This window comes from Gymnoscopelus braueri (genome assembly GCF_963280865.1).
Source record: "Gymnoscopelus braueri genome assembly, chromosome: 18".
Classification (NCBI taxonomy): domain Eukaryota; kingdom Metazoa; phylum Chordata; class Actinopteri; order Myctophiformes; family Myctophidae; genus Gymnoscopelus; species Gymnoscopelus braueri.
The window spans coordinates 32,802,166-32,818,957 of record NC_137618.1 but is presented as its reverse complement, the minus strand read 5'-3'; the positions used below and the strand labels follow the sequence as shown (position 1 = coordinate 32,818,957).

At 40.2% G+C, this 16,792-nt stretch overlaps 1 protein-coding gene across 3 annotated transcripts in view; it reads right to left on the bottom strand.

Annotated features, from left to right (window-relative positions):
- pde11a (phosphodiesterase 11a) overlaps positions 1-16,792 on the bottom strand; it is a gene marked incomplete at its 5' end in the record, with an annotated part of 46,170 nt that overhangs the window by 10,895 nt on the left and 18,483 nt on the right. For 2 of the 3 annotated variants that reach the window (XM_080412408.1, XM_080412410.1), the window contains 9 exons: positions 347-454; positions 788-934; positions 3,986-4,036; positions 6,418-6,510; positions 6,605-6,672; positions 10,610-10,685; positions 12,065-12,197; positions 15,394-15,458; positions 16,390-16,530. In XM_080412408.1, the coding sequence (XP_080268534.1) occupies positions 347-454; positions 788-934; positions 3,986-4,036; positions 6,418-6,510; positions 6,605-6,672; positions 10,610-10,685; positions 12,065-12,197; positions 15,394-15,458; positions 16,390-16,530 (882 nt within the window). Of the gene's footprint in view, positions 1-346; positions 455-787; positions 935-3,985; positions 4,037-6,417; positions 6,511-6,604; positions 6,673-10,609; positions 10,686-12,064; positions 12,198-15,393; positions 15,498-16,389; positions 16,531-16,792 lie in introns of all 3 variants that reach the window. The other variant, XM_080412409.1, reaches the window with a different exon arrangement.

Genomic DNA, 16,792 nt, shown 5'->3' with positions numbered 1-16,792 from the left:
GTGTGTGTGTGTGTGTGTGTGTGTGTGTGTGTGTGTGTGTGTGCGTGTGTGCACGTTGCCCTGCGGAAATGATAAAGTAAAAAGCTCCAGGAACTGCGAGGCAATTCTCTGGGGACTCTATTCAAGCAAACATCTACACAGCATCTGCTGTTTGTATGCTTAGTAAGACACAAGGTTGTTAAGTTGAACCACGAATAAATTGCAGGGAAGGCAAAGAGAAATCGGTAATTAAAGAACAGAACAAATATAAGGGCAACCCAATATGCACGGATAACAGGTGTGCAGATTCAATATTATATAATAGGTGATATGACGCTAATACAGAGTGAGAGTGTTCCATATTCACCGTTAGCATGGCGAACATGCACTGGCACACGTTGAAAGCGTGCCTCCAGTTGTGGTACAGGACCATGCGGTAGTTCTTTCTGACAGTCAGCAGCCATCTGCACAGTGTCTGGAGAGCAAGGAGAACATGTATGGCTATTAACCACATTAACCCTATAGGCTACTTGGTTCACCACAGGGTTCTATACTTGTGACTTTAGTTTTTTCGCTCTACATTGAATATTCTTATTCTTTTGATATTACTGTTTGTTTAGAGTCTGCACACGTCCTTTTTCCAAGTTCTGTGGGTTGAGCACGCCAAGCTTTGGACTACTTCAATTGAATCTGATCTGAAACACGTCCAAAGGACATGAAAGGGGGCAGGCAGACAGACACACAGGTAGAGAAAGAGATACATGCAGGCGGACAAGATAGTGAAGACCCAGAGACGGAGAGATCTCACCTCATAATCAATCTTGAACTTCTGCACAATGCCCAGTTCCGTGAACATTCTCAGAGCCGCTGTTATCATGGCATCCACGTCCAGAGAAAAATCATCAAAGGAAAGCAGATCGATGCCCAGCTCACAAACAAGAGGAATGTTAGCAGCCTGTTATGGAGAAGCACGAGAAAAACAAAACAAAAACAGAGCGTAGGAAAGAGGAAATATGAGTTCAGAGAGGAAACACGAGAGCTGAGAGAGGCAGAGGTCAGAAGTCAGACACTATGAAGTGGGAGAGATGTGGAAACATGCTAATTAAGACTCGGAGGATTCATTCAGAAAAAAGTTCAGATTAATGAGGACTCTTTACCAGAGGAGATGACTGTTGTTTACTCTCGAAGCTCATTGACCAAACCTTAACTGTAGTCACCAATGACTTTTCTGAACACAGAAAAACAGTGATTCCTATTAAACATATTTGTGCTCAACCAACCTTTACGGCGGTCTTTAGAGAGCTCTAATGAGCACAAGATCAAACTGTGCAGACCCACAGCACATCCTACAGTCAGCATACAGATTAGAATTCAAACCCCTGCATAGATAGAGCCATATTTTATGGCCTGCCATTCTTACAGGGCAAACAGCTCCACAAGTGAAACATTCCTTTCTCTGTTACATATACAATACCAGATATGTCATATCATAGGCCACATACTGTAGGCATTTTTCCTCACACAGCTGTATGTCTCTCAGGACAGAAGGTGGCTTCCTCTACAATTCAGTGCCCTCTGGGCTATGAATGACAGCCATGGTTGTTTGTCAGCGACATTTACATTTCGGTGGAATCCTATAGCCGAGTGCACGAGCCTCCATATGTAGAGCAGTTATGAAAGGCGTGCATAAAGGCATGGAGCAGAGCGCAGAGCACACCGCTGTATGAGGGGGCTGGAAGATCACACAAGCAAGGCTGCAAAGCAGAGTTCTTGCGTCGTGCTAATGGCCACGGGGGGTGGGGGTGGGGTGTGTGGAGGGAGTTGAAGGCAGTCCATAAATGTTGAAGAAAAATAGGTCATATCTACATCTACAGAAATGTTGTGTCAATTAAGAATGAATTGTTTCCTGTTCCTTGACTGTATTAATAATGTAATGAGAGTGATTGACTATTGATTGCACTAATCCATTTCAAATAGGCCCACCGCAATTAGTTTATTTTCATCCGGGAACTGACATGGTATTGCCTCCAGTCTCTACAACGCATATTAATGCTCACGCCCAACTCCAGGACTTGGAAGCGATTGGAAATTGAAGACTGAGAGACATGTAATCAATTATTTTCTCAGTTGCCATAGATTTTTTCATGTTTCCCATTTGAAGGTAATGCGTGCCAACATTCCAATTAGAAATAGTTCTCTTAATTAAAGGGTCTACAAGTGAACCAGTTGCATTCTGAACTAAATACCTAGGATATTGTCTGCCTATGGTTAAAGGGATTGTTGGCAACATTAAAGGGATACTTCACTTTAGGGCCGGGGACACATTTAAAAAAAATATTAAAAATAAATGAAAAAAGTTACGGAAAATTCATGGCCCCCTCACGCATTAGAGTGTCCTACTAATGTGTGAGGGGGCCATGAATTTTCCATAACTTTTTTCATTTATTTTTAATATTTTTTTTAAATGTGTCCCCGGCCCGAGAGTGAAGTATCCCTTTAAGCCTAAATTTGAAAAATATCTCTATATATATATTTTGCATTTTTTCCCCTCTATCAGCCACTATATAATGATGCTGGGGTCCTCTTTCTGAAATCCGTATTTCCCTACTGTTTATGTTTGTGGCGGGCCGTAAATTAACGCACGCATGTGCGCATCCGTGCGCGTCCGTGTCCGTGTGAACTTTTTACTTTCGGTTTTAAAATGCTCTCAAACTTCGTTTTTGAGGCACATAATTTACATTTCAGATAGCGTTTGGATAGAATTTAGTTGTTTAACTTCATATATGTGGTCAATTTGTCATGAAAGAGCCTATTTAAAAATAAAAATTCAGAGAACCGGCAGGGGCGGGCAGTTCCGCGAATTGTATCCGAATAAAGTAACCTATATTCGGCATGGCCCGTTTAGAAGTCACCTTAACTCTATGGAAGTCCTCCGTGCGTCACCCCCTGGTGGTCGGGGAAAAGAACTGCTGGAGTTTTTTTCTTTGTTTATCTCTGAATCGCCTACAATCCCTTTAAGTTATATGCACCAAATATTTCTGCATCTTACTATACATAAGTGCTTGGATAGATCATTAGTCTATTCTTGTATACAATAGGGTCTCCGTCTATTATTATTTATAAAATGGTCGACTTGGAACTGTCCACTGTAGTGACAGTACCCACTGCTATGCTAGATTTTGGTTAGCAACATAAACATTTGGGGACAATGTTTTCCACAAATCGCTGGCAACTGTGTTACAAAAGCAATAACACACTCTGTGACACTGTGATATATCATATTATATTATATCACGGAAATGGGGATTAAAGCCATGATATAATCACAATATATTACCAGCATGAGAATTATTGCTTAAGTAATATTATTACATGAGTCTATATTATTACAATTATCTCTGCTGCAAATTACAGTCCGTTTTGCTGAATGTTCTAAATGTGTACAGTTTGGGAGACTCAAATTTATATTGTAGGAAACGGGAAGAAATACATACATCCCAAATAAGTCCTCATCTCCTGAATACACTTGCTGACTGAAATGACAACAAAACTAAGACATAGATTTTGTATCTTTATTTAGGATTATGTTTAATGAAAATGCCACACTACAGCAAGCCTCACATATTATGTTATGAGCCAGTGGACAGTCTAGACTATCTGTGAACATGAAGAGTAATGAACTGTCACTTTGTGGATATTGTGATATCACACATTTCTTCCAGGGCTATGGGTACTGTACATTCTCTGGATCAAGAACTGTTAGCTCTGCTATGACATAAAGTTCATTTAGGTGTAAAATCTCAAACAAACATAGTCCACAAACACAGTCTCCTATTCATTATCGGTGCAACAGCGCAAAGATTGTCCATTGATGGCATTTCATATTAGTGTTGCATGGCCTTCTGGGTTCTTGCTATGGGAGTGGGATGTTAATGACCACAAAGGTTGGAACTATAAGCTGTTCTGCTGGGATAAAAGTAATGTGCAAAACAGTAATATCCATTACCTTAAATTTGTCAACTTCAGTCTTGGAACAAGTGGCATGATAGGACAGTACCTGCAAGAAAGGAGTTACATATATTTTACTGTGTGTACTTATTTCATTTTAAATGTTAATTAGACCATAGTTGAAAATACAACACGTTACTATTGCTGCATATCAGTGGACGGCAAGAAGTTGAGGTCCCACAGGGATCAAGAATGCTAGTGGAGATGTCAGCTCTGAATCCATCACTACACTTGCCTCATTTCCTGGGAGACATACCTTGCACAGATGTGCACTTATTTAATCAAAAACATGAAATGTTTATTCAGCGATTCCATAAGCAATGCATCTATCTAGATCCACAGGTCTCTCTGAAGATTATGATGATCCAACTCTTTGTTTCGTTACTTTCCCTGTCCTTAAACTGGGCAGTACCAGCAGAAATGGAACACTAGAAAACTCCAAGCTTGAGTATGAGGCTGAACAGTGCTGAAAAGATATATAAACTGTACAAAGTAGGCTTCGGCTAAAACAGAAAGAACAATACAAAATAGTCAGAATGACTTGTTCTGTTTCACCCAACGTCCTATGGATGTGCAATTTTGAAACAGATGATAACGTATTCCATCCACCATGGCTTGCCAACTTGTATGCCACATTTGTCGATACGCAGGGTCATCGGCTGCTTGGCATGAGCACAGGCGTGCTTCATGAGCCTCAAGGCCTCACTGTCAGTTCCTGCCTTATTCTGAAAACTAACTCAATGTAACGTATACAAAGCTATATTCACATAAGTACTCAGTCAACCGTCTATAGAAGTGGTTATTAATGTCTAATTATGTCTAATTATTTCTGCCTGCTCCTAGTCTGCAAATGCCCCATGTAGAGGCAATCATGCCATTAGTTTTTGAGATATGTTGTGTGCAAGTGGAAAGTTTGGCAAATTTTGGTGGTGCTAAAGAAAAGTCCATGGGATCACCAAAATTGCAATCTGCCATATAGATGTCTTGACATTTTGGCCTGAGGGTGGTGCCGGAGGAAAGGTCATGGTATCACCACACTCAATAGTAAGTCCTTTAGGCTAGGGAGCATGAGGGTGCACAGCAAATTCCATGGCAATCGACATAATAGTTTTCTTATTTGGGACCAAAGTGTTGGTCTGACCGACAGAATTGATGAACGAACAGACCCTACATCATCATTAGAGCCTCGCCCTTAGTGGGGCTATGAACAAGAGAACTGATCTGTTCAGCATCCCAGTTGGGGAAGGAAAAGAAACTTAAGCCAAATGTATACTTCATCACACGATTGTGTTGTTTTTAGACAAAAATCTGTTATTTTCCATCAAGCTGCACGTTCATGCAACAAAGTATAAACTAGAAAGGTGCAATTTGGGGAAATTGCAAGTGTGGTTGCACCGACGCGAGTCGTGGGAATACGCTGGGAGGAACACACAACGTGCGATTCAAATTTGGTGCTGATTGGAATAAACCTTGGAGCATAAAAGTGAGCCCTAATTTTGTTGCTGATTGGATCCTGCCACATCACTCCTGAGATCACTTGTATCTCATTTTGAGGGGATTGATCATGTTTTTGCATCAAATGGTTACATTTTGCACATTTGTGGTGCCCCTTATGGATCAAAGTAGAAATGCTTTTGGTAATTCGTTGAGTACACGACCCTCGACATTTGATTCAAATTTGGGGTTGATTGGACGTTTTGTTCATGATTGTTGGCTTTTTTTTTTTCAAAATAGGCCCCTCCCACTAACTTTGGAAGGCTATTACGGACGAACGGAAGGGACTATCAAAATTCCGCTTATATATGTTTATCACATAGGTCGAGATCATGTGTGCCAATTTTTGTGAGATTCGGACAAAATCTGTAGGAGGAGCAAAAAGTGTGTTTTGAAGAAAATTCAACATCTAAACAGACGCAAATGGGCGTGGCGAGTGGGAGAGTTGCGTCATGATCCAAGGAATCCAGGGGAAAATAAAAATGTATTCTACAATCTACGGTTCAAGAGTTATAGGCCGAAACGTAAAGTGGGCTGTTATAGCGCCACCATGAGGCCGACTAGTGTAATAATGTTTTAGTATGTAGGCCACTGGACTATGAACCTCCCCTCCAAGTGTTGTAACTGCAGCCCTTACAGTTTCCGAGAGAAAAATACTTGAATGTGACTTTTCACATTTTCCCATTCAAGTCAATGGGAAAAATATATTAACTAATAAATTAATATAAATTAAACTATACAACAAATCACTTAGCAAAATGGAAGCACACGATTCCCGATGAAGCCGGTCGATTTGACATATGGCTTGAGTGTGTGCCGCTAGAGCAACTTTAGGTTGCTCTAGAAAGGTACAATAAAGAAAGTCGCCCAAGTACTCTGGTGTGTTGCCCTTTCGGGCAACCACACTAATGAGCCCTTCAAGTGGTTTGTTCTTACATCCAGTGCCACTGACTGTTTGGCCCAAGACTTCTTGACTTGGTCGTACATGATGGTGTTGTTGATTCCCAGACCACAGAAGATCACAAATGCCTGAGAGGAGATTGACACAGACTGATCAGTTATACATTAAACCACAAATATTTAACTCCCGATAATTCCCCAGAGCACAAATTAATTGTAATACCTCAAAAAGACGCTGGTCTGCATCATCAAATGGCTTACCATCCAGCCTATTGAGCACTTGAGCCACACCTGTTAGACACATACAAGGACAAGTTAACCCATTCAGCCAGGATGTCATCTTGACAAGATAATGCATTGATGCTGCTGCTACATTTCTTCACCTGCATATGATGCTAATGTTTCAAAATAGTATGTTCACACCTGCATATGATGCTAACATCCAAAATATCATGTATAATATATCTGCTTTCACATAGGCTACGCTATCTTTAATATGTATATATCTTTTTTTGTTCTATTTAACTGGTTTTCTATCTCTTTCCCTTTGCTCTCACTCTCTTTTCTCACAGAATACTACAAAATGATGGGAGCGTCCACGAAAAACATTACACCTGTAAGACTGTGATGTGACAAAATAAAAATAAAAACTGATTTTGATTCTGAGTTGTGAGGCCTGGAATTGGCTCAGGTATATTACACAAAAGCTAGCCCTAATTAGTAGAGAATCGCCCCCCCCCCCCCACACAGTAAAAACTGTTACTCTGAGACTGTAAAAAAGGAACCAGAATGGGGAATGGACCCTTCGCACTTAAGCACTTCATATTTGAAATATGAACGTTTATGTAGATGTACGAGCCATAAATGGAGAAAGTGCAAACACCAGGTTGAAGTTCATCCATGACGGTCGTGACAGTCGACCGTCGTGTATCCATGGCTATTACTCCCTCTAACATTTCCCATGTTTTTAGTTTATTGAAATAATGTCATGCACATTTGTCCAGTGCATAGCCTACTGCAGGCCTTGTTGACTAGATTTAGAAGAGATTTTGAAGCTCTTGCTCCTGAAATGATCGATTATTTTTAAGGGGAAAAGCCATCATTTAACATGCAAGTCAATGGGTGAGAAGCAGAGCTTGCCAGGCGCTGCCAGGCCTGGGTGTGACTAACTTCGCACCACCAGTCACAGAGTGGAGTGGGTGGGGCTTAGCGAAGGGTCCATTCACTGTGCACACTCCTGTGTACACTCCAAGTCACTGACACAAATCTACAATAGAAATGTAAATAAAGGATACATCTACAGCCATAAGACATTTTTACATAAACAGCAGTATGTGTAGTTTAATGACTTCAATGGCAATAATTACTTAATTTACTGGATCTTTCATGTCAAACCGTTTAGACTAGGTAAAAGGGTTAGATATTTTTCTTTTTTGCTGAGTGTAAAGTATTAGCATCCCATTCATTATAATGGCAGAAGATAGAAGGAAAATTACAGAGAAATGTAGTAATATACTGCAATTCAAGCCAGCAACCTATTAATGTATGTTATATGCCTGACAGGAGATTCACTTAATGCTTGTATGTCCATGCATGTTCATGTTTGAGTGAAGGCTTTCATTTGACAGCAATGTCCCCTGGTCTGGATAAACAACACAGAATTCTAACATTTTATCTTTTAATTAAAGAAATAGCCAGGACTTTGCTGATAAAGCTAATTGTTAGCTTATAGAGAGCTGGAGACAGAACCCACACACTTAATTTTGTTCTGTCTTATTGGAGGCGCGCTGACCATCTTATATTTCATAAGAAGAGAAGGCACCCTTACATGCTACTTTATACTTCATCAAATGAGGGTGTCCATTGAAAATATACTGTTTGTTGCACGACAAGGTCGTTTGGCGAAGTATAAGTTAGGCTTAAAACGGTAGGTAAAAGCTCAAATTATTAAGCAGATGTACTGTATTTTCATCAATGCTTAATCAGTGTCCGTGCTCAGTAATGTATGTCCATATATATTTTTCTCTTAGAGATCAAGTGAATCTGTATCAGACATGTTTTTAACTGTAACTATGTAACTAGAAATCCATAGCAACACAACTGGATCTATAAAGACACATTTTTACACCTTTAGAGTTAAATTAAGCTACTTATTACTATACCTGAAATCATTCTTCTACATTACAGAGTTTGATCTATCTAAAATAGTCTTGCATAGTGTTGAATTATGCAGTCAAATCCATCATTTCTCCAATGTGAGAAAAATATCAATATTTTAACACTGTTTAGCCATAATCTAATTTAGGCTTTATACCATTTAAATTAGTCACCACTGGATTTGAGTGGATTTACTACTCAGTGAAATATACAACACCCTATCTATCACATCCCCGAGCAATGAAGCAAGAGAAAAATGGCCACCATGTGAATATAACAATTTGATGATAATTGCATAGTGGTTAAGTGACTCGTCTCCAGAGTTACATATGCCCCCGCTGAAGACTAATGTTTCCCTCTCAGCTTCCCTACTGCCAGTCTCAATAATGAAGAAACACAGTAAAAGGCTGTGGGCTCCCCTCTCTCATTAAAAAAAACCTTAATGAATGGACACCAAGGAACTCATTTTTCTTGGGTCAGAACACTTGAACTTATTACTGTGATTGCCATTATAAAAGGTAAAGAAGAATTTGTTGGTCCCCATGAGAGGGGAAATTACTTTTACTGCTTCACCCAGCAGACGTCTGCATAGATACCCCAGACGAGCACACAGGGAGAGCATAGCACTGAACCACAACCACAACAAAAAATAATATCAGTTTTGTGCTTGAATGGATTCTTGATTTGAGAATTATCTGTGCTGCTTTTGTGTGAATAACACACTCTTTCAGCTCTGTTTGTCCTCCCCTTCCCTACAAATGCATACATACCTACCTACCTACAGACCAGTGCACCAGACACACACACACACACACACACACACACACACACACACACACACACACACACACACACACACACACACGCAAACACACACGCACACACACACACACACACACAGAGGTTTCAACTGACCATCTGTGATCACTTTGCACTCAAACAAAACTAATGACTTCCCGCGTCAGACCTCAGTGGGCCTGAATGGAGCTGCTAGCATAGCCTTCGCCCTGCAATATCCAGCGCCAACACCAGGCTGGAGGATCAATGATTTATCAGCGTGTCAGAGCAGTGTTAGCCTGGGGGGGGGGGCTCATTCTGGAACACAAAAGCACACAGCACAGGAGAAGGGAACTCCGCCTCTGTGTGCGGTGTGATGGCGCAGCAGGGCTCTAATCAGACTCATTTCCTATTCATCTAACCTCACACTCAGCCGCACGCTCTCGTTTCTCTGCCTCACTACTGCTCTACAATGCAGCAATGAATGAAAAATGAAGGAAGTGCTGCCTACCTGGCATCAGTGCTTTGCCACTGCTTTTTATTGAGATTTTCTAATCTTTCTTCTGCACGTACATTTTACTCTCAAATTGCTCTGTTTTATATACGTGTTTATATATGTGTGTGTGTGTGTGTGTATGTGTGTGTGTGTGTGTGTGTGTGTGTGTGTGTGTGTGTGTGTGTAACGCATTCATTTGAATATTTTATAGGCCCGTAACGATACAGTAACTGCATCGATGCATCGTTTTGAATTTTCAACGATCTACTATATCGATATGCAAACAGCTAAATATCGTATCGTTTGACTTTGTATCGTATCGAATCGTTTTGCAATGCAAATAATCGTATCGAATCGTTCTGCAATGCAAATAATCAATTATATCAAACTAAGTACTTTTAAGAAGAAAAAAAGAGAAAGAGGGATTTATATCCAGTATCCAGGTATTTATTTTTCACACAGAATTTTTGGGTAAATAAATAGTTACTATATCGATTTTAAGTCATTGAATCGAATCGTATCGTTCTAAATTAACCTGTCCTGTATCGTTCATGTATCGTATCGACTAAATCACTGAATCGAAACATATCGTATCGTTCTAAATTAACCTGTATCGTTCATGTATCGTATCGACAACCAAGTATCGTGATACGTATCGAATCGTTGTTAAAATGTATCGTTACACTGTGCAAGGATTTGATTTAGTAAAATATTATTTTACTAAATCAAATCCTTGCACAGTCAAGGATCATGATAGGTCCAGCGAAACAAAAAGGAAGTCCCATGTGTGCCTCTTACCTATGATCTGGTGGCTGCTGTTCCATATGGGTACACAAAGAACAGAGCGAATGTGTAAACCTGAGAACTGGTCAGCCTGAAACCCAGGGGCATGTAAACACAAGCCAGGGGTTACTTTGCGTCATACTGTACATAAGTACATACTGTATACCAGGGATTCTCAACCTGTGGGCCGGGGCCCACTGGTAGGCCACGAGGATATCACAAGTGGGCCCCCAACTAATTGGCAAAATACTGAGACACTGACATTTCATAAGATATTTTTTTTCTTTCCAAATCTGAAAAAAATGGTTTTCATTGTGATACCGATAAATAGGAACTTAATGTTGGTTCCATTGAACACACATAAACATGCTCTGAACATGCAACGCAACCCATCCATCTGACCACTTCCAGGAACGCATCTGTGTCATTTTAGATGTTTAGCTATAGCCTGATAACCATTATTTTATACTTTGGCTATTCAAAAATATCAGAATTCTGTGCAACTCTTCAAATATAAGCTATATATATATTTTTTAAGCGAAATTTTTTAACTCAAATCTGTGGTCCCTGGAACAAAACTTTTTCATGTCAAGGACCCCCAAAATTTATTTGGCCGCGGACCCCCCCCCCATCTCAAAATATTTTGTTCCAGGAACCGACCCCCCCCCCCCCAGAGCCAAGATTTGAGTTAAAAATGTTCGCTTAAAAAAAAAATATATATATATACTATATAGCTTATATTCGAAGAGTTGCACACATTTTCATGATTTTTTTTTGCAGATCTGCTGTTTTTGAATAGCCAAAGTATAAAATATGACTAGAGTCTAAAATGACACAGATGCGTTCCCGGTCTTAATGGGTTAGAAGGGGTCAGCGAACACTTTCGAGATTTTCAAGTGGGCCCTAATCCAGAAAAGGTTGAGAACCACTGTTGTATACTGTACATCATTAGAGACGTGTGGCAAGTACACCGTGAAATCATGTTCATTTAACTCTGACAGTGAGGGAGTACAAGTATAAACAAATGGACCCATATGGGTACCTCTCTTACAAATGGATAAATGATCACTGAGGATTTTACTGTGTAAGTTCTTTAATTATTTAACTATGCATGCATTCTATTTTTGCTGCTGGAATATTAACTATGCATACATGCTTCACCACTAATTGAATATTCAATAGCATTGTGCATGAGAATATAGAAATAGCTATATACCAGTGTAGATTATGAACTATTATCAGAGAGATTACTGAGACAACTATTAAGACCAAGTACTGGAAACCTATATAGAGAATTTTAATTGATTCATGAACCATCGATCAAGGTTTCATTTTAGGAGTTTTAAGTATATGGTCGGTTGGAATTATATCATTAGGAAATATCTAGGTTATGTCAATCATGAGACGCATGGCACTCATAACATCATCATACGTTCTCTCTTTTTTCACTGAGAGTGTGGAAATGGTTACCTCGGCATCAAATCGTGGATCCTGGTAGGCATCACTGATGTTCACAGGCAGACCCGTGGAAGCCACCAGCTCTGCAATGCTGTTGTTGATGAGCCAGTCTGAGTAGGAAGACTTCTCAATGCTGTCTTTGAAACTATAGGGGCATAGAAAGAAGAGCAGGTAGGTATGACAAAATAAAAAAAGACCAAAAATGTGTCTGTTTGTAACAGAGAGGCATCGACGGCACAGAACCACGCTCACACTCCTTTCATTAATAACTGTTGATATTGTAATAAAAGCGTTTAAAGAAATTAAGCAAATCTGAGGAAGGAAAGACATGCAAAACACGTTTGAATTTTTTTCTTTAATTGTTTAATTCATTAATAAATATCTATCTATCTATTAAGTATCCTGATGTGCATTGTACTACAGTTATTTTGTTTGTAGAAATGTTTATCAATTTTTTACTTGATCATATTCAAGTAAGGATGCTTGTCTTCCCCTTTCTACCTCAGATACACGCATGAAAGATTGTCGTTATTTCCCCTCACAGAGCGCCTTTTACCTTTATGTGTATTTAATGAATGTCTCATAGAGATCAGTAAACTTCTGCTGCAGCTTATGAAGTAATGAAAAGTTAATTGTCTTATCGTCTTCCTCCACACCAAACGCCCACACACCCCACCAGAGAACCGACTCCATCTCTGCACGCAGGTTCCATTCACATTCACAGCGTTAGGGCTATCACTGACTTTTTGCCTTCAAACATGCTAAATGTTCAATGTGGTTTATTTAGACAAGAAAGATAGGGAGAAGGGCTGTTGTCAGATGTTTTGATGTCAGATGTATCAGAAAGATGCAGAGGAGCTGATGTCAGATGTTTTGAATCTCTTTGATCTAGTGATATGGCTGTGTGGATATGACGCTCACTGCAAAAGGGAATAGGCTGCCGCTGATGGCTAGATTTCCTCTCCTCTTTTGTTTCTGTCTCTCTCTCTGTTCTTCTCATATATCTCTCACTCTTGTCTGTCATTAGCTGCCACAGATACACCGGCAGAGCCATACACTAGCTCAACATTACTCTCCCCATGGGGGCGGCTGGGGATTCGGAAGGTACATTACAAATCCTACAGTACACTCAGCCTTTGACGTCAGATTTATTCACTTAATTACACACATAAATCTCGCACGGCGCTCCGCGCTATTCAGATATGAACCTCTAGGAACAAGACATGCATCACCACAGAAGCTCTTAATTCTCTCAGTTTGATTTTAAATGCAGTGGACTTTATAACTCGGGAGTCAGGATATGGTTATTTATTTTGTCATTTGTCACTGAAAGAGTATCACACAACCGTAGATCAAAAGTGACATGTCTCTCCAGTCACAGACCAAACTGGTAAGCCTGCAGCCTGCAGGAAAATCCTGAGTGTTAATTTAACTCCAAGTGTATACAGTAAATGGACCCACAAAGGTAATACGGCTCCCTTATGCTTGTTCCTTATTACAGATAATTCCTCAGCAAATATGCTTTTCTTTAATCACCGTTGTGGTTATCACTGCTGCCTTGGAGTGTCTGTGTCAGTTGTATAGCAAGCACTGGGGTGAGGATGTGATTTGTCTTCCATTTTGCTTCTCTTTTTCCCTTCCGTAAACAACCCACACAATATTAAGCCCCTCTCTCTCGGCTGAGCCATGCCTTGCAGGGGAGGGAAGCACCACAACCCAATTAAGGAGGGTTCCTACAGCATGCCTTCAATTCAGAATGAGCATATTACTTGTGCAGTGCTCCAGAATATTCAATTCTCAGTCCCCTGCCAGCCACCCCCCCCCCTCCCCCCACCACCACCACCACCACCACCACCAAGTTTCCCTGACAGATACCTTCACCGGTCTGTTTGTCCTTGGCGGAGGCTCAAACCAGTGAACTGGTTCTTTGTGCAGACTTTACAGTTACGCTAGTCGTGCAAAGGACCAATGCTGAGTACCAGAACCTGAACACGCTGATCGACATGTCGCTCAGCACAATGACACTGGCAGGCGAGTGCTTGTAGTCAATGTAGTGTATAAGCAAAAGTATCTAAATAAACTGCCAGCATGGCCAATTAACTTTGATGGAATTCTCGCCCACTTTCATCTTGAGAAAAATCGAAATATGCCCGAAAGAATCCCCATTTTCTTTTCTGGGATTTTTGCTTTTATGCCTATATTGATAGGTCAGTAGTCTGACAGGAAATGGGAAGAAAGATGGGGAGTGACATGCAGCAAAGGCCGTGGGAAAGTCTGAGGTTTACAGCTATAGGTGTTGCATAAACAATGCATATGCATAATTTATAGGATCACACTACTGTGAATACATGTCACTGACACTGACTTTGTTTACATGGACGATATTTCATGACTGAAATCATTCTGATTCCGATTCCAACTGAACTGTTTCAATGGGCTCTAAATAAAGTGATCTACGTTTACATGCCCCAAAGAATGTAATCATAATTTTAAAAGAAATCACATGCTCAAGTAGTTCCGCTAGGTTTTATAATTTTTTTCTAGATTTTCTAGATGGTCCCACATCGTGTCCCAGGAACAATATATGCATTTCTGCTGTATATGCATTTCTGCTGTTCGTTCTAATTCTGAATTCTGAATTCAGAATGGCATGATGGTCGATTCATGTTAAAGGAGAGGTTATATTATTTTAATACTGTAATTTGTCACTACGTGGGGCAAACATGCCCAGAAAGTAATTCCAATTGCAGAAATTATCAGAATAAGTGTTTATGTGGTTATTAGGCACTAATATTTTCCTGTTGATCTGATTATCTAAAGGTGTAAACCACTCCTTACTCCCGATCAGAACGGATCGGACCAGTCTCTTCCAATTGAGGTGAGGCATTTTTCATTCTGATTGAGCTATCATTCCAATTATTAGTGGAATATTAAGGTCCATGTTAACACAACTATATGGAGCTTGTGTTTGATTCAATCTTCTCCATAGTCATCAAAACATTACAGAACATACCTGAATAATTGAGTCTGTTTTGTCAGCTAAACCTCATTACGAGGTTAATAAGTCATGGACTTAAATCAATACTTTTCAAATCAATCTATGCTTTAACCACTTGAACTTTAGAGTCCCTATTCTGGGTCAAAGAGATTTGGTGTGTAGAGAGAAAAAAAGGAGCGGACCAAGTATTGAGCCCTGGGGGGTTTGACAGTATTTCTTTTAAGTTGACAGTTTGTTAATTTTTTGCCAGATTTGTAGCGGTGTATGAATACTTTTTAGTACAACCGTATACATTAGGCAGGAGGTGGGAGATACAGTATTAAGACATTAGGTGTTACTGTACCTATATTCGGCGTCTGCACTGCACTTCGGGGACAGAAGCTCAAATGACTTTGTGAACTTCACCACCTGTGGGGGTTTGATGGATGGGAATATCACTACAGTACACTGACAAGCTGCATACACTTATACAGTATATGCACAAGACAGATACACACAAGCATACATAGAGGTAGGCAGACACACACACACACACACACACACACACACACACACACACACACACACACACACACAGTCAGTGACAGAGTGAGATAGAGAGAGAGAGAGAGAGAGAGAGAGAGAGAGAGAGAGAGAGAGAGAGAGAGAGAAGAGAGAGAGAGAGAGAGAACAGACACACAGACAGACAGACAGACAGACAGACAGAAGTGGTGGAAAAAGTACTCAAATTCTTTACTTAAGTAAAAGTACCAATACTGCAATATAGAAATACTCTGTTACAAGTAAAAGTCGAGAATAAAACATTTACTTGAGTAAAAATAAAAACGTATTGGCATCAAAATGTACTAAAAGTACCAAAAGTAAAAGTACTAAAATATTTGAAAATAGCAGATCTACAAGCTCACAACACGTCGCGATGCGGCGCGTTGTGAGCTTGTAGATCGGCTATTTTCAAATAGCCTAGGTATAAAATAGGGCTAAAGCGGTTAATGTATGTTTCATAATATAATAATTTATATCTGAAAAGTAATTAGTAACTAAAGTTTTCAAATAACTGTAGTGGAGTAAAAGTACAATATTTGCCTCTGAGATGTAGTTGAGTAGAAGTAAGAGTATTGGAAATTGGAAATACTCAAGTAAAGTACAAATACTAATTGTACTTAAGTACAGTACTTGAGTAAATGTACTTAGTTACTTTCCACCACAGACAGACAGACAGACAGACAGACAGACAGACAGACAGACAGACAGACAGACAGACAGACAGACAGACAGACAGACAGACAGACAGACAGACAGACAGACAGACAGACAGACGGACGAGCAGAAAAATAAGCACCGGTGACTCTATGTCCTCCAGCAGCTGCACGGAGCAGCGCTCGCACCTCAGCAGCGTCTGGGCGCGGTGCATGATCTTCCTGACGATCTTCTCCAGGTCGGTCTGCTCCTCAAACAGGTCATTGACAACCTCGAGCAGAGCCTGTGTGTGTAAACCAACAACAAAACCATTCACCACTGTGGTGTTACGTCCTGCCTACAGAGGCTGCTGCAACACTGAATGAATAAACCATCTGTCGGCAAGTGCTACTCAAGGCTTTTTGAATAAAGACGTTTGGCTGCTCGCTTAAGCTATCAGTGCATAATCATCATTATTTTTTAAAGCATAAACTGACGGGGTAATACAACACGAGAGCTTCCCACAATAAAAAAACAAATGAGGCTCTCCATCTAAGGCAATGCCA